The sequence below is a fragment of the Physeter macrocephalus genome, chromosome 5 (assembly GCF_002837175.3).
Source record: "Physeter macrocephalus isolate SW-GA chromosome 5, ASM283717v5, whole genome shotgun sequence".
Lineage (NCBI taxonomy): Eukaryota > Metazoa > Chordata > Mammalia > Artiodactyla > Physeteridae > Physeter > Physeter macrocephalus.
The window spans coordinates 22,607,676-22,626,716 of record NC_041218.1 but is presented as its reverse complement, the minus strand read 5'-3'; the positions used below and the strand labels follow the sequence as shown (position 1 = coordinate 22,626,716).

Sequence of the window (19,041 nt, the reverse complement as noted above, 5' to 3'; positions counted from 1 at the left end):
AGAGGAATGATTTAGTAAATTACAGTAAATCTAAAGATGAGATCTTATACTGCCTCACAAATAGAGTTTATAAAAAGCTGGTGTTAGTGTGGGGAAATACACTGTAATATGAAGTGGGGAAAAGCAACATACTAAATTATATATACAGTATAATTTTTACTTTGTTAAAAAGACAAAGAAGACAGTCTGGAATAAAATACACAAAAAATGTAGTAAGAGTTTGTTGTTCAATTGTGTGGTTATTGGAGATTTCAATTTTCTTTTTTATATTTTTCAGTATTTAAATTATTTTCTATTTGTATGATTTTTATGAGCAAAAAAATTAAAATTTCAAGAAGCAAAAAAAATTAAAATAGAAGGAAAAAAATTCACTCCTTACATTTTACTTGGGAAAACTTTGTGGGGAAAACAGTCTTAGGACTGACTCTCAACGGATGCTAACCTTTAACCTAATGTTTTTTGTCCTACTGCAGGATGGCTTGGAAGCATTCTCAGCAAAAACTAAGGATTGAAATTCTAAAATATGCTAAATAAACTAATTAATATCAAAGGTCCTTCATAGGGTTTTCTTACTAGGAGCATGATTCATGATAAGTTTGTGTCTTTAGTCTTTATACCATCCAACTCCTTAAAATGCAACAAAGGATACATATTCAAGAATATCATTTGAGTAAGGGTTCATTGTTCTAGACAGAGTTGCAATTGGGTAACTGTAAGCTGCAAAGAGAAGAAAAAGCTTAGGAAGTTTGTAGCTCTTGGTACAACTTGGCCCCAATTCTCAGCTGGTTTAAAGTCTAAGAGTTAAAAGAAACATATTTTCAAAATCAACTAGCTATAAACCTAAATAACTTTTGTGAAAGAAAAGGAACAGGACACCATGAACAAATAGGAAGTGTCACTTCACTGTTTCTGACATTTAGCACTGGGCCCTTGAGCCCCCTGAGAGTCACCAGCCTCTCTCAGAGCATGTGGTAGAGCCAACTTACAGGTTCCCAGAACACATCTGGCTAACATAGGGTTTCCCCAACTGCTGACCATAGGCTGTGGTTTGAGCCTGCCTGGGCTCAGTACCGGGCTGTGTTCTCAGGAGTGAGACACTGTAAGGCCTTCTTTCTCTTACCTCCAACAATGTGGCACTGCTGGTAAGAATCTCTATCTCTCACATCTAGCAGCAGGAAGGGGCAGTCGGGATAAGGTTTGTCTTTGGTACTGGGCTCTACTTTCTTCACAAGCCCTTTGTCTAGATCCAGTTCCCCAACGCCACTGATGACGCTGCAAGTGAAAAAGTAGGTCAGTAGACACTAGTCAGGGATTGGTGGCTTAAAGGTCAAATGTGTTTCTTCAGAATGGCGAGAGGGTGCTCAATGTCTCTTCAAAAGACACTTCAAAGAAAAAGGAAAATGGATGTGGTGTCTCAGTTCTGCCTCTGAATGCAAGATCCTACGGATGGATTCCTGTTCTCTCACCCTGGACCCGAAGGAGGGATCCACTGTCCATACTAACCTTCAGAGAATGCACGTTAGGTCATTAGCACGCAGAGGGGCAGAAACTGTAGGCACAAGCTGCCTCCAGAAGCAAGGGCAGCATTCAGAGAAAGAAAGAGGCAAACAGTTACTCCAGTGGAATTTTGATGAGTGTGAGAAAGCAGAGCAAAAGAGGAAAGAATACGGTTGACAGGGCAGGAAAACTGAAGGCATTTCTATGTATATCATATGTAACATAAAGTAACAACAGCGTTTTCATATATTTCATATACTTATACAGTGACTCATCCAGTATGGATTTTGAACCTTAATGTTTTCAATAGTTATCTGTAGTCACTTCCATTTTATAGGTTACAGTGTTGAGGCTGAAGAGGCTTTTAGATTTGGCAGCATTCATATAATGAGACAGTGGAAAAGCTAGGATTAAAACGAGGGAGGTCTGTTTCTGACCTCTTTCTGAGGTCATAAAATCACTGAAATTGGGCGCCAGGTTAATATAGGCAAAATGTGGCAAAAACATGAATCAGAGAAAAAATGGATAGGTGTTATGATCAAAGTGGCGAGTAGTGAAATATCTGTATTGGGATAAGAAGATGTTCACTCTTCCAGGCAAATATGAAGACACACATGCCAAACCACAGATTAGTCTAGCCATAGTTCCTCTCCCATCACAGCAAGACAAATTCTGCCTTTAAATCCAATGATCACTACAACTATATGCCCTATAGTGCATATTTTCTTGAACCAAAGGAGAAGAAACTCTATTTCATGTGAAATTACGTGCTCAGTGGGAGCCTTGTTGGTCTATCTTGTTTTGAATGCAATTTTAGAGTCCTTGCACAGAAGTAGTTGTAAAAATAATAGTGCAATCGACAATAGCAATTCTTTCTCTAGTAGAACTAGCTTCTCTAGTAGAACTGTTTTACCAGTAGAAGGGATGGATATGTGCAGAAAATCAGCACCATCTTATAATCAACAGTGAATATCTGTGAGGAAGTGCTGCATCATGAAACTGCCATGTGCATTTGAGAGTTGACACTAAGGCTGCTTTCACTCTCCTTTGCGCCTATTTAATATCAGAGCACTATGTGTGGCACTCTATTTTTCTTCTGATTCTAGACAGGGTAATTATAAGCTGCAGCAGACAGAAAAGGAGAGGGGGGGAAAATCACACTGCCTGAGTCAAAAGATAGTGGTTGTAAAGCTTAGTCCTAATAGCAAACTTGCATATAGGAAGACTGAGAAGAATGGGGTTGAGGAGTGAAAATTTATGCTGTCCTAGCAATATATTCTTACATTGACTAAGAATGCTGTGACAAGATCCAGGAGGTGGCATTGATATAAAGAGAAAATAGAATGGCTGAGATGAAAATGTGGGACTTCACTACGCCAACCTGTTTCTAAGGTCATTAAATCGCTGACATTGGTATCTAGATTAATGAAGGTAAAATGCAGTGAAAACATGAATCTGATGAGAGCACCTCTGAAGGGTCGAGCGGCTGGAGTCCGCGGCTCCCTCACTGTTTATGAACTGGACGGGGCTTGGCGACTGCTCCCCAGGGCTCCCTTTCCCGTTGGTCTTGGCAGTGATTTCAGCATCAGGGTCTGAGGTTGCAGAATCATTGTCTAAAATTTGCAAGTGAATAAATAAATACATTTAACCTCAGAATTTGTATTTACTTGTTAGGCAGTTCCACTGAAATGAGGTCAAGAAAAGGAACTCATATTACCATTATTAAATTGTTCTAAGAGTTCTAACATATAGGCTCTCAAACTGTAGTCTGTGGACCCCAGGAGCCCCCAAGACCCTTTCAGGGGATCTGAAAGGCGAAAACTATTTTCATAATACCAAGATGTTATTTATCTTTTTTACCATGTTGATATTTGCACTGATGGTGCAAAAGAAGTGGTGGATAAAACTACTGGCCCCCTAGCAAGAATCAGGGCAGAGGTACAGAGCTTTATTCGTAGTCATTGTATTTTTCATCAACACGCACACACAGTTAATAAATATGGCAGTCACATTTTTTAAAGTCCCTGATGAAGCAGTAATAATAATTTTATTAAATCTCACCCTTAAGTACACACTTTTTAAATATTCTGTGTGATGAAATGGGGGAATCCACATACAGCAAGTTTGCTACATACCAATGTCCCATTGTTGTCTCAAGGAAAAGTGTGTGTGTGATTTGTGCTGCTTTTGCCTTGAACACCACTTTTACTTGGAAGAAAAACTGACAGGAAAACTATGGTTATTTAGACTTGTGCATTTGGCAGCTATTTTCTCAAAAATTATCTAAGTGAATTTCTCATTTCAAGGAAAACAACCGATGGTATTTGTTGCAGTGATTAAATTTTGAACAAAAATCAGAATTTTGGGAACTATTTGCCATCAAGAGCTTGACTTCTTTACCATCTTAATGACTTTTCTGATAAGTGAATCAGTGAACTAGTATTTTCCAAATGACCAATGAATGATGTTATAAAATCATGTATGAGTAAAAGATACATTCAGAGTGCAAAAGAGACCAATGGGTTTAATGTAACAGGGTATGAAAAGTTCATTGATTCGGTTTCAGATTCCACACTACAACTAACCTTTAAGAAGGTACCAGCTATCAAGTTCTGATGTAGTGTCAAAGAAAAATATCCACAATTATCTGAAAGGGCTATTAAAATGTTCTTCCTTTTTTCAATTACAGATCTGTGTGAGGCCAGATTTTCTTCATGTACTTTAGCCCAAACAGCAAACTGCAACAGACTGAATGCAGAAGGTATGAGAATCATCTGTCTTCTATTAAATCAGACATTAACAAGACTTACAAAAAAGTGTAAAACAATGTCATTCTCCATATATATTTTTGTTTTGGTAACATAGATATTTTGCATAAAAATATGTTGTTTATGTTTGTAATGGGTTTAGTATTGTTTCTTAAGGTAAATAGCAAGTATTTAAAAAATTCTTGGTTTAAAATTTTAATACCCTAAATATTAATAGATATAATTCACAAAAACCAAAACTCTTTGAGGTCCTCAAAAATTAAGTGTGGAGGGAGACTGATACCAAAGGGTTTGAGAATTTGCTGTTCTAACCAATATAATGAGAGAAGACATAGAAATAAGAGGCCTAGTTGTTAATGAGCATATTAAGTTTTAATTTGCATACGATATAATACACCTAGAAACTTTAAGAGAATCCTATGAGATAAGGGAAGTAAATATGTTAGATTATAAAAATAATCTAGGTTTTAAGGCTAATTATGAAAATAACCTATTTATAAAATAAATAAGTTAGATTAAAGAAAATACGAACAATCAAAATATTTTTCCTATATACTAATTAGAAAATAACATGAAGACCCTCTCATTTACAGTAACAACTGCAGATATAAAATATACTCTCCTAGAAAATAAACCTATTAAGAAATGTAAAGGCTGTATAAAAACTTATAAGTCCTTTATAGGTCTTATAAAAATTTTACTTAGGGACATTAAAGAAGACCTGAATGAAGAGACAGTGACATACCTTGCATATTCCTGACTTGGTGACTAAAAGTGAAATGATGTTAATCCCTTCCAAATTTCCAAATTTTTAGCCTTAATACAAATCCCAATGGGCTTAAAAAAAGCTTAAAAGAATTTTAAAGATGAGAAGAGAAGAAAAAAGATATATGTATGTATATATATATATATATATATATATATATACATAGAGAGAGAGAGAGAGAGAGAGAGAGAAAAGTAATTTGGAGAACCTGCCTTTTCAAATAGTAACATATACTGAAAAGGTAAATGATCAAAACAATGCACCAGAACAATGGAAAATAACAAAGAACTCAGAAACAAATCCTAGAATATATATAAAAATCTAATGTATGTTAAAGGTAACATCAAAAATCAGTGGGTAAAGGGAGAACTATTAAATAAATGGTGCTGGGATAATCTGTCAACTATCCAAAAAAATCAAATTTAGATAACCCCTTCATATCATATACCAAAATATATAACAGGTGGATTGATGTAGGAAAAAACCCAAAGCAACCAAGCAAGCTAATAGATGAAAATATAGGTGAATATCTTATTTTGGATTTTATGAATCTAAAGCACTAAACGAAAACACAATATGAAAGGCTAATAGATTTAATCATGTAAAAACGCAAATCTCATATATGTCAAAAAACAACACAAAGAAAATTAAAAGGTCAATAACAAATTAGGAAAAGTATTCGTGACATATATAAGTGAGAAAAGGTTAATGCACTTTATTAGGAGTTTTAAAACTAGTTCGTTAATAGAAAAAAGATCATGTGCACAAAGTAAAAATGCAAAGATAAAACTGCTAATATGGAAAGGAAGTCTTCTTTTCACTCCAGACCTGCAGGCCCTCAGGCCTCCACCCACAAGGGAACTACCTTCAAATATTTGTCTCCTTCCAGAAATGAAACAACTACATATTTTGTATATATTTTATTTCCTCTCCTTTTTGCATATCTAGGAGGATGCTATTCATACTGCTCTACACTTTGATTTGTTGTTTATTTTGTTATTTATTTATTTATTTTTTACTTAATAATACAGCTTGGGTATTGCTCCAAATCATCAAATAAAGATTTTTCTCATTTATTTTCAAGGCTATATTGGTTTCCAATGAATAAAGATATCATAATTATATAAAGATTTTACAAATCAATAAGTAAAAGATGAACATTCCATTAGAAAAAAAATGGGAAAGGACATATAATGTCCTCAAAAGAAGAAATACGTATGACCAACAAACCCAGACATACGCAAAGCTCAATCACACTATCAGAGAAATTCAAAATAAAACTATTAGATACCATTTTTCATCCATCAAATTGGCAAACATTTACAAACATGAGAATTATTCATCATTGGCTAGGATGGGGAGAAATGGGTCTTCTCATTTGCTCGGTGGGAATGCAAACAAGTAGAACCTTTCTGGAGATAATGTGGAATCAGCACTGAGCATCTTAAAATGGTTCCACCCTTTGACAATCTGCAGCAATTTATCTTCAGGAAATAAATCAGAACCATACAAACATTTATGGGTTTACACTGCAGCATTATCTTATAAAAATGAAAAATTAGAAAAACGTTAATGGCCAACAATAGGAGAATAATTAAATATGTGGCATATACAAAGGATAGACATTATATGACAACACAACCTTTACAATTAAGCTTTTGAAGTCTATTTAATGACATAGGAAAGTGTGCATGATAAAATGTTAATTGAAAACAGCATAATACGAAACTATATACAAAGAGGATGGATGTGGGTGGGGAAAACAGACCAAAATGTTAATAGGGTTTATTAGTTATTTTAATTTTCTTCTTTATATGTTTTTTACAGTTTTCTAATTTTCTAGAAATATACTTTTAAGTCAGGAAAAAACAATAAACATTATAAAAGGAGTTTTTTTTATTCCTTCAAAGTTGGCCAATACGCATACAGATACAATCTGTTCTACAGGCATTCCTGAGTTATTATTCTGTATAGAGCACTAGAAAAACACTAATATTACTCACACATTATGGTGTCCTACTTTACAAAAGCCTGCAAATTTATCTCAGAAGAGAAAATTGCATGCGCCCATATGTTCTGGTGTTGCAATCTCAACAATGAATTAAAGGACAAAATCCAGGTACTTATATAACCAGGTTAACATTGGGAGTACTCATACAAGGAGACTCAATTATCTCTATTACAAAGAGCCCTTATTTCTCTGCTGTGTTAGAGGCATCTGTCATAGATAAATTCCTGTCTTTTACAGATTCTTTTTATCCTCCCTAACAAAAACAAGCCCAGGGAAATGACAGTCGAGTTGTACAAACCCAGTGTTCAGACTTCCTGAGAAACTTGTCTTGAAATCAGAAGTGAAATTCCTGGCCTACATCAACCTTAACAAAACACATTCCCCTTCAATAAACAGCCACACATTGACAGCTGAGGACTTCAGGATAAAATAAAGACCTTCACTCTGTGAATTCTTTTCATGACAGAACACCTAAGAGGTTTTCTTTTCAACTTGGTATTTAAGAAAGTAAATCTGGCGCCTATCTATCTTTCTAGCCTTATCTCCTACCCCCCCGCACCTACCCCTCCCTCAGACCACAGCCAGACTGGATTATGAGATGCCCCAAACACACTTGGACTTCTCTGTGCCTTTGTTCAGGCTGCTCCTCAGCCTGAGACAGCCTCACCCTTAACTTGCACCTGTTGAGATTCTACCCCTAAAGGGGGCAGAGGCCCAGTTCAAAAGCCTATTTGAACTGGCTTTTGAGGTAGGAAGAAGCCTACCTCAGTTTCCTAGGTGAAAAATACAGAGCTCTCACAGCACCCTGCATCTCTCGAAAGGCACATTCCAAGACCCCCATAAGGATGCAATAAAGGCAGTGAGAAGACACTGGCTGCTACCAGAGACATGCAGATTTGTATCTTATGTCCATTCCTTATTGGCTGTTCACTTTGAGCAAGAAGTTTAACCTCTGAGGCTTGGGCTTCTCATCTGTACAGTGTACCTTCCTTCTAGAGTTTTTGAGAAGATTAAATAAGAAAACTCATGTGAAGTACCTAGCAATATATATTCATCAAACGATGGTTTCCTTCCAGTCCTCCATGAATTTCTGTCATATTAGTAATTCTGTGTTTCTGTTATCATTTTCCTCACCCAATACACATACATATGTATGTATGTACGAGTGTGCAGTGCACACTCGTGGCTACAAACTCCATGTAAGCAGAGCTGTGTTTTATTCATCTTTGTAGTCTCATAGCACCTAATTCTGTGACCTGTACTTATATAGAAGGCACTAAAAATATTTGTTGAAAAAAAGTAATTAGTATATTAAACACGTTTAAAACATTTAAGACTACAAATGTTACAGCGAGAAAACCAGATGGCTTTTTTAAAGAAATAAGAATTAGCAAAGCACCAGATAGCATTTCTCAGAGAGTAACAATCTAATTACAAATAGATACATCAAAGTCCCTGTGAACACAATAGCACAGTCAAATGGTCAATTTGTTATTTTCCCCATATCCTCACTTCTCATTACCTTCTAGCCTTTTAATCTCCTCAGCTGTCACTTCCAGTGTTTGATCAGATAGGGAAGCAACTTGGATGACCTGATAGAAAAAAGAATGAAACGTGTAGAAGTGTGTATGTTTGTTTGCCTTTAAACAGAGGCAATTCTGTATTTAACAAAAGATGAGCAAATATCAAACATCAAAGATCTCCTGTTTTAAGAAACTGTCAGTGTCCCCAACTGGAGACTAAATCTCAGGTCTTCTTACGTTGGGGGTGGTAATTACACTGCAGATGATCATTCCAGAAGAAAAGATTTCTTTAAAACATTACACAATAAACTTAAAAGACCAAAAGGATAATTTTGGACACGAAACATAAGTAAGAGTTTAAAACTGCATTCATACATATTCTAGTCCCAACATAACATGCTATTTCTTGAAAATGCAATACTTAAAATAACAGCATTGTATCAGAAATTCTTCATGCAATGAAGAAATAAATGTAATTATGAATATATTGATTACAATGTTGTATACCCAACATACAGTTTTTTTTTTTGTGGTATGCGGGCCTCCCTCCGCAGCGGCCTCTCCCGCTGCGGAGCACAGGCTCCGGACGCGCAGGCCCAGCGGCCACGGCCCACGGGCCCAGCCGCTCCGCGGCACGTGGGATCCCCCCAGACCGGGGCGCGAACCCGGCCTCCCTGCATCGGCAGGCGGACGCGCAACCACTGCGCCACCAGGGAAGCCCCCAACATACAGTTTTTAAAGCACTTTTTTTGCCTGGGAGGAAGTGAGAAATTAGGAGATTGGGAGTAACATATACATACCACTATATATAAAATAGATAATTAACAAGGACCTACTGTATAGCACAGAGAACTCTAACCAATACTCTGTAATAACCTATAATGGGAAAAGAATCTGAAAAAGAATGGATATATATATATATATATATATATATATATAAAACGGATTCACTGTGCTGTACACCTGAAACTAACACAACATTGTAAATCAACTATACTCCAATAAAAAATTTTTTTTAATGTTTGGTAGAATTCAAATTAAAAAAATAATAAATCACTTTTCACGACTTAGCTCATAAGACCCAACATCCACCTTAAGTTACATCACTGGAACCCTTGTTTGGGGGTCAGAAAGACACTTTGTCCATAATTTTCAAGTGAAAGAAGAAAGCGACTTTCCTAAAGTAACAAAATAGACCATGGCAGAAAGACGTGGAAAAAGAACCCAGTCATAGATGGGAGATCACCTGCTTTCCACAGAGAAAAATGTCCAAGCAATAAAGAATCCAGAATTCTAGATTCTCAATATTAAGATAAATGGGCAAGGAAAAATAAAACCTAAACTACAAATTTGATGATTAAAAAGGAGAATGTACATTTTACTTTATAAAATTCTTATCAAAGAAAAAAGAAAATTTCTTACCAATTAGTCCTCTCATAGGTGAAATATAAAGAATCAGAAGAAAAACCTCTGCAAACATTACCTAGAGTTGAATTTAGAAATACTCACATAAAGCAGCACAAATTAGAAAGTCTTTACTCCAATGGAAGATCATTAAACTTACCAGCTGGGCAAAAGTTGTAACTTTTAGTCTCTTAAAAAGCTCATCTTTTTTGTATCTATAATCTGAAAAGCAAAATAGGACAAATATTTTTTCCAGGCTTATTTTGCTTTCTTAGAGATACTAATTCTTTCTAGTCATCAAGTTATATGGTATATTTTTCAAGTTATTTACATGTTTTATCTCATTTGATCCTCATGATATCCTCAGAATTAAGCATGGCAGGTATTATATCACCTTTTCATTTATTCCTTTGCTTTGTCCAGTAAGAAGCCTCAAGCTGAATTTATAAGCCACCTTTTTGGGTCTAATGATTTTACCCCTCCCCTTTATTGGTGTACATATACCTTACTATGCTGTCTCTACTTTGACCATATTGTATTGCATGCATTTTTGTAAGCCCTTTAAATCCTTTTCAGAATAAGCAGGAAATAAACATCTGCATTTTACAAATGAGGACAGAGACCCAGAGAAGCTGAGTTGCCCTAGGTCAAAAGCTGGTAAGACATTTACTATTCTATCTCTGCCCTGAAAAGAGTACAATTCTATTCCTGAAGTTACAAACTATGCTAGAGACACAGGCCAACCCTTTTTTTTTTTCCTAGAGTACAGTGCTGGGCACAAACTTGTAATTGGTCCTGATAACCTCTTATATCAATTTTCCCTCAACTCCACTTCAATAAAAATCAACCTATTCAGTTTTGAATATGAAAAAGTTCTGGAGATCTATTGTACAACAAAGTAAATATACTTAACACTACTGAACTGTACACTGAAAAAGGTTATGATGGTAAATTTTGTTATGTGGGGTTTTTTTTAACCACAATTTAAAAAAAGAAAAATCAACTGAAAACATCAATATTTACTCAGTGCTATCTTTACAATTCTGAGACATAACTCAGTGGGGGTACTTTTGCATTCGTTTGTGTTAATAATTCTTCATATCATATTAAACAGTTTTAAAAAATTTAGCCAATCTCACTTTATTATTTGTCCCATAGAGGCATGTTAAAAGTTGGCTTCCCTAAACTTTTCTGAAGATGACTTGCCAATTCTGAAGAGTTTTCAGCGTTGAACTCCTGCCTACCCTTTCCCTTCACTCCTCTTCTAGGTTTATATATTGGCGTCCTTGACTCCTTAAATACTGCCTCATTATTTCAGAATTACTAAAGGTTAGCTGGATAATTACTATGGCCTTCACTGTCTGATAAACCAAGACTCCTAGCAAACAAAGGAAAGGATTAAAGGTACTTAAGATTATTTACCTGGTGATACTAATCATTTCCATGAATTTTCCAACAAACCAGCACAGACCAAATAGTTACTTTGGAGGATAATGGTAGCTTGGTTTACCAAATAGCTTGCGACTCAGAGTCGGGAAATGATATTACCTTGAAAACAGGCCTTCTGTAAATATATCAAGACTCTTTCTTATGGGAATTAAAGCTTCTCTGTTCCAAAATGTCCTAAAGATATCAATTTGGCTAAAAATTGACCTTTCTTCCAGAAAATTCTTAAAACAGCTTCTTCTAGATACAAGATGCAAAGGAGCTTCTAAAACCCACCAGGATGCAGACCCAAATAAGCTGAGCAGAAGCTTTAAAAAGTGCAAGTGAACGACTACAGTATTTCTCTCAATTGCCACCAACTTGCCCACCAAAAGTCATTTACGTAAAGCAAAATGGCAATAAATCAGCCAATGAAAACAGTCAACAGCTTTCAGAGTAGTTTGCACTGTGGCATTTATCCACTGATATTCTTTTGGTATAGTAACATAGTTTGAAATACTTCTCCAATTCTTCACATTCTAAGTATAAAAGGTACACGTTAAAATCCCCTTTAAATAGAAATCACCTTAAACGAGAAAACAGGCGCTGCTATTTTCTAATGATCATAGTTTCTAGCATCCTCTCATAAGCACTAGAAATCCCAATGCACATTTGAACCTGAACTCTACATACCTGGTTCTGGTTTAGAAGGACAGCCATCATTAGGACTTTCTGACATTATTACTCAGAGATAAAAGATCAAGCTAGACGTTTTACAGTAAGTTTTAAATTTTATAAAAAGGATAACTTGGAAAGCTCTGACAGTCTGTCCTTGCAAGGGCGAACAGAGCTTTAAGAATGGAGCTTCTGCTACTATAGCTTCTCCCAAACTCTGTGATGGAGACAAAAAATCCTAGTTTCAGATATGTTATCAAGTTTTGCTTCTCTGGTAAGTCTGGAATCTAAGTGTGTCTCTCTCGAGTTACTGGAAGGACAGAGACCTAACTATCTAGGATGTTTCACACTGGGCCCAACTAGTGTCATCTAACCACTAGAAGCCAAGAATGGGCTTTGTGAATGGTCAATAGACACAGTGTGTCTATTTTCCCCAGGCAGAGTTGAAAGAATATTCAGATTACAAAGGAATTCTGCATTTTCAGGGTTCTGTTAAAACACATTATTAGCAAAGGGAAGTTGGGCTCACAGAGGAAGACAAATCAAAGGAAGTAACAGCACAAGGTTTGTGATTTCACAGAAAGACATGGCATCTGAGGTAATCCGAGAAAAGTGACGGGTTTAGGGTGTCATGAAACAAGGCAATATTCTCCTCCCTTCTGACCCAAAAGAACACCTACAACAGAAGATGGGAAAAGAGAAGGAAATATCTTCCAAAATATAGATCCCAAACCAGAATCTGAAGTAATTCTAGTCAGGGAATCAGCACAAAGCGTGTAAAAGGTGAGAGGAACCTGCTGTCTTACTAAAAGGAAGCCCACAACTTCTAAAGAAGGAAGGTGAAGTAAGCATTTTCAAGGACTCTAATCCACAGGTATTTCTTTTGGCAGATAAGCTCCATTTAAAGTTTAGATATTAAAGAAACCACATTGTGCTTTTAAGAACTGTTTTAAACAGGGTTTCAGCAATCTGGGTGGAATGGGACAATTTTTATGGGACAAATTTTGGTGTGGACAGGTGAGCTTACACTCAGCTACAAATGCTTAGGAGGTGAAAGAGGCTACAAACCGAGACAGAAGCAGGCCAGTTGAATTTTGCTTGCCGTGGATGAATTAAGGACAACAATGAAGTTTAGGTGAGTAAACAAGATTTTTTTCCATAGTTTAAAATTTTAATATACACTTAAAATATATATACTTAAAGTGGAATATTTTACAGATATATAACATTTTAAATATATAGCATAAAATGTTTAAAATATAAAATATATAAGAAGAAAAGGATACTGCGACATCACACATTAAAAAACAAATGTCTATAGCGTCAGTCCTTGTAGTTGAACGTGGCAAGTAACAGAGTCAGCAAGAAGCTGCTCCTGCGTCCAGATCTATTGTCTGGGGTTTCTCAATACTGCAGCAATTCAAAAGGAACAGGAACATTTCATTTAAATTAAAAGGCCTGCTGTGTAAAAACAAAAGTTCTGGTGAATTTTGGATTTGTAATATTCTCTTCCCAGAAGATGTATATTACCAGAGCCAAGTCCTGAACTGCTATCAATCAGAGTACCTCTTCACTGCCATTAGCTCAATACTGCCCTAGCACTGGGTTCTCCTACTGAAGCTATGAACAAATCCATCTTAGAAAATAGATGTTCCTACTTCTCTAATTCTAGACTTGATGTGTACATTTTACATCTGTTTTGGACACAGATTGAAAAATTATGATTTTGTGCGAGGGCAGTGCACTCAATGACTAGAAGCATATCTTTGCCAAAGATTAGTTTTTTAAAAGGATGTGCATGAAATATGATTTTAATTAAAAGAAAGCCAACTGCAATGAATTTATAATGTATAACACCACTTTAAGAATAAGCTCTTTCTTTCTTACACCACTAAGTCTTTCATGAATACTGTCAAATTTATACTCAAAAGAATGTTATGATATAAGTTGTTATTACTCCTATCTCAGGTGTAGAGAAAATAATAAAATAGGAAAGATTAAGTACCTTGAATAAAGGTCATAAAGACTGCAGTACAATGAAACTAGAAATTTGGGTTCTCAGTGCTTCACTAGAGGTTATTTCACGTTCCAACATTAATATCTCCTATGGGATCTAAGTCAGGTAGAACTCAGACTCAAAGACCACAGTCGTAGCAGCTGACCAGAATGGCACACAGTGTTTCCCACATCCTTCTAGGCACCTGCCACACTCACCTGACTCCCATAGCTCTGTGTGTGTGTCAGCTGTAGAGTGTGGTTAGGCTCGTTAATAACCAACTTGTAGAGCAACTACAGGGTTCCATTATCCCAAACCATCAGTAGTGTTACTCACTTTTTTTGATCTCTTCTAGCTTCTCAATGTATTTAGTCATACTGTTACCTAAAAAGAGAAGGAGGATTTTAGCTATGCTTCTCATGGAAGAAAATGAGTAACACTGTGAAAACAGAATGGAGTACAAGTATTCCCTAAGCCTTCCCATTCTGCTTTTACAGAATTACAGTAGACAAATGGATCAGACATAGTAAATAGTCTTTTGGATTATACAGCATTATTAAAAGGTAAGGAATCCAGGGAAATGTTCTGGTCAAATGTGTTAAGCTGAGGTGCACACCCAATAAACATTAAGTCCCCCCAGGCAGTATGAATGATCACTTCATGTAATTTTTTTTCTTTCTGAGTTAAGCCTTTCCTCTTCCATTTATCCCCCCATAAGCTTTTTGTGGGGAAGATATGCAGAGGAAGAGAAAGAGGCAATGACCTCTGAATGTCTAAAATGTGCCATTGTGCCTACCCAAGCAACCCTTTCATCTTCACTTAATCTTTGTGGTTTCCTTCTCTTTCCTGAACTTGGTCTTCCACTATTCATGCTGATGTTGCAGCCTGAACTAGACCACACAGTCTGTACACCAGTATTCACTGTGGATTTGATTTGCTGAGAAATAACAGCAGATTCCCACCACTGTGAAGAGTCCTCAACCCTCATGTTTTATGGCCTGGTTCTACAACACTAGGCTCTAGCCAAGGTGGTTTGGAGAGTTTTCATGCATTAAAACTGGGCCAGGATCCTTCTGGTTTCCGAATGAACTAAAGTCTGGTTCTCAAGCCAGGGGCTATTATTTTTTAGAAGGCATGCTTCAATTTGATTCAATTCAGCACAGCAAGCTCTATCTGGCACCTGAAAGGTATAGCAAAAGAGGAAAACATTCAAAATAATTTCTCATTTCTAAAATTGTGCTAACTTTTAAGCCTTGAGAGGAGCTAGTCAGTTTCAGTCACAACTTCAGGTAAAAGAAATGCTTCCAATTAATGGCATGAACTGATGTTTTCAAGCACTATTCTGAACTTTTCTTCATGTTTAGGTCAGAAGCAGAGAAAGAAAATCCTTGCTCTGAAACCCAAAGTACATTTTCAAAAAACAACTTATATCAATTGTTATTATTAAGTCCTTGTCATGAATTCATTATTGAATAAAATTCTACTGAGTTAAAATTTTTTTTCGTCTGAAGACACACAGTCCCCAGATCAGAACCAAAAAGCAGGACTCAGTGTAGTCCTGGACCCAGACCGTATCCTTCCAAAAGCTCAGAGAGACATGACAGTAGTCAGGGCTGCTCAGAAGCTGAGGCTCCTCAAGACAGACACTGAGAACATCTCAGAAGAAGTCCAAATAGCACCAAAGACCAAGATTAGAACAAAATATGATCTTTTCTAGGTTCTTCAGGCTATAATGGACCTGAGATGTGACCAGATCTCCACAGTGGAAACCATGAATCCTTCCCAGACTCACATCCTCTTCCCTGCAACTCTGCACTTGGGCGGGAACTCGACTGGTCAGTACTGGGGTTAGAAGACAGGGCAAATGGTGTGCTGTTCAGCGTCCTACAGTCTTATTCTTAAAGTATTTTACATAGGAGCTTCTGGTTATATGTTCCTGAGTCCCTTACAGTGCCAGGCTATTGATGTGGCAGTTAGTTTCTTTTGGCTGGAGAAGCTTTAGGCCTCCTTCCAGAATCATCAAAAAACTGAGGTACAAAAAGGATCACTGACTTGTCCAGTGACACAGCAAGTTAGTAACTAAGTCAAGATTAGTACTCCCAACCTCCTGGTTTCTAATATGGCTCACAAAAACATATCATTCTCTGGCTGTGCTGTTTTAAAAACATGATTTCACTGTGAGGTAAATATGTAGGAAGTGTTACTTCCTTTATAGTATCGGGTGGAAACCATTTTATGCTCTAAATTCCCTGAGGCATACTATGCACGGAAAACAATAGCCAACCTTATTTATAGTCTTTATTATTAAAACATTGCATTTCCAATCTATAGCAGTTTCCACTAACAACGTGTCTAAAATCCATTTCTCAGTCAGTTATCAACATTTTCGGAGTATTTACACAACACTTCGTCTTCATACCAGCAGAGCTTCACAACGACCCTGTGAGGTAGGTTGTCATTCCTACTGATTATTTTTCCCACTAAAGGAGAAGGCAGAGAAACAAAATCTTTTGCAGAGGTGTACAAATACTTGGCTAAATTAAGAATAAATCTAAGAGGGCTATTGATAAGAAGCTCTTTTCATTACAGCCATTCATTCTATCCAAGTAGAGGGGGGGAGAAAGAATATGGAGGATTTCTGCATTGCTTCAATTGGAGAAATGACTAATTGACACAAAAAAATCTCTAAAACTGAGTTTAGAAAGTATGAAAAGTAGTATTTTATCCCACTTCATATACTGCTTATATCTTAACTAAGCAGCTCATCTTACTGTATCTAATTTCATCTGAAAATAGTTTTTTGACTACCTTTTAAAAAGAATACAAATGAATCAATTCTATAATTGACTTATTTATAAACACATTTTTGTTTTACACAAAAGTAAGGCACCTAAAAGACTATCAACAGACTAATTTTTTAAAATTAAAATTACACATTACTGCCAGATAAATTTTCCTAGATAATACTTTGATTTAAAAAAGTCAATGGCTCCCCATCACTTACTGACTGAAGTTTAAACTCCTTGCTCTACTCGTGAAGGCACCAACATCTTACCTACCTCTTCAATCTTGCCTTAATTACTAAACTTGACAAACTCTCTGTTAGTCTTTGGCTCTCTAACATGTCACCTTGCCCATGTAATCGTAATAGCTCACCCAGCTGGAAGTGACCTTTCCCTCCTCTGAACTTCTACAGCACTCGGCTTACCACTCACAAGGCATTTATCATTGTACTGCCTTTTTTGTGTGCAAGTCTTATCTATCTTATTATAGTGACAGCCCAAAACAACTATTTACACACACACACACACACACACACACACACAGAATATCTTTATCCTTTACATTGTCTAGCGTAGGAGGCACTCAAAAATATTTGCTAAATGAAAAATACTATGAAGATCTACTAGCTGAAGAATCCTTATAATTAATTATATTATAATGTAAATAATCACACCCCAATTTGGTTTGAGTTTTTGGATACCTGAGTTTCTCTAAGCTATGCCCAACCTGATTTATATATAGTATATATATATATGTTACATACTACTTAAATGACCTGTATTGTTTCAGGACTCAGGTAACCTGGAAATGTATAAGATGGTATTTAGCTTCTACTTAGTTTATAATTTAAGTTGCAACAAAAGATATATAAAAAAGTTTTACAACTGGAATCAAGAGAAAGAGACAACTCAACTATATCAATAGTGCTAAGCAAAGATAGAGCACAATCGACGAATTGAGTGACTCATTCATTAGATTTTTTCCTTTGTTTTCCTATAATTTAATAGCATTATTTGAACTGAGCCAGTAAGAAAAGCAAGTGATTTTGAGCAGCAGTAATCGAAAGTGGGTAAGATTTATAAGGCACAAACTCAGTTGCTAAGAGACAATTCCATTGCTTTATTTTTCTTCAATATTTCCCTCCTCTACGGAGAAGTTCTTTTGGCTCAGAAGGAGCAGAAAGCTTGAAAAGAGGCACAGTGGTCCTTTGTTAATCTCAATAAGTTATACGAGCGCATAGTGCTTTCTGGTTTGTAAAAGGCTTTCACATACATTTCTTCCTTTGACATAAGAAACAGAATTAAATACCAAATAAAAATGAAGACTACCTAGTCTATAATGAGTTTGAGTGCTTAAGATCAAGGCTATTAGCAGATATTCAGGAAAAGTAAAGACTAAGAAGAAAAAAGGAAATGACTAGTTTGTATGGAGATAAGAAAACTAAGGTGAATTTCTAAAAAATAGAAAAAGGCTAGAAAAGACTGAATGGAGATAGTCTACAGAATTTTAGAAAGCTAAAGAAATTTGAAATTAGATTGAATATAGATTGAAATGAGAGAATAATGCCAGCAATGAAAGAGTGTAGGAGACTAACAAAAGGAAAGCACTGTGGTTTGGAAAGGGTCCCGTAATCAGCCTGCAGTGCTACAGAGCAGAAACCCAGAGAGGGTGCTTGAGAATACACAAGAACCCTGCAGTGGAGACTGAACAAAATGCCGTCAGGGATTTCATCGGAAGCATAATCCATTCATGGCACAGTCTGGCAATGCTGGGGAGCTGGTAAGATACACTCAGGCACCTATGGAACAAAAGAAATATTTGAAGTTCAAAATAATTCTGATATTTCTAGCCATGGCTATACACTGGTGTTTGAGTTTATAAGAGAAGCAGCATCAGAAGGATAGAAATAAGAAATTATCTTTACCCAGGAAGAAGATATCAGTCTTTAAAGAGCTCAGTAGAAGGTGATTTGGGTAAAGACAGGAGATGCCACGAAATTCTTGATTTCTTGTGATTAACTCTGAATTGCTCAGTTTGGTAAGAAAAGATTAAAGACCCATCTATTTAGCCTAGAAATGAGAAATGCTCACTCATTGCTGTGCCTATTTCCACTGTTCTGACTGCAGAGCTTAAAATCATACCACAGACAGGAGTTTCTTACTTTTACTTGACCTTTAAAGTCACTCTGGTGT

General features: G+C 36.2%; 1 protein-coding gene across 6 annotated transcripts in view; it reads right to left on the bottom strand.

Annotated features, from left to right (window-relative positions):
• CEP41 (centrosomal protein 41) overlaps nt 1–19,041 on the bottom strand; it is a 48,764-nt gene that overhangs the window by 7,612 nt on the left and 22,111 nt on the right. For 3 of the 6 annotated variants that reach the window (XM_055084830.1, XM_007109140.4, XM_007109141.4), the window contains exons 3-8: nt 14,402–14,449; nt 10,130–10,191; nt 8,565–8,634; nt 2,966–3,110; nt 1,121–1,272; nt 650–717 (exon numbers count right to left, since the gene is read on the bottom strand). In XM_055084830.1, the coding sequence (XP_054940805.1) occupies nt 650–717; nt 1,121–1,272; nt 2,966–3,110; nt 8,565–8,634; nt 10,130–10,191; nt 14,402–14,449 (545 nt within the window). Of the gene's footprint in view, nt 1–649; nt 718–1,120; nt 1,273–2,965; nt 3,111–8,564; nt 8,635–10,129; nt 10,192–12,087; nt 12,287–14,401; nt 14,573–19,041 lie in introns of those variants that run through there. The other 3 variants (XM_024130061.3, XM_024130064.3, XM_007109144.4) reach the window with 2 other exon arrangements.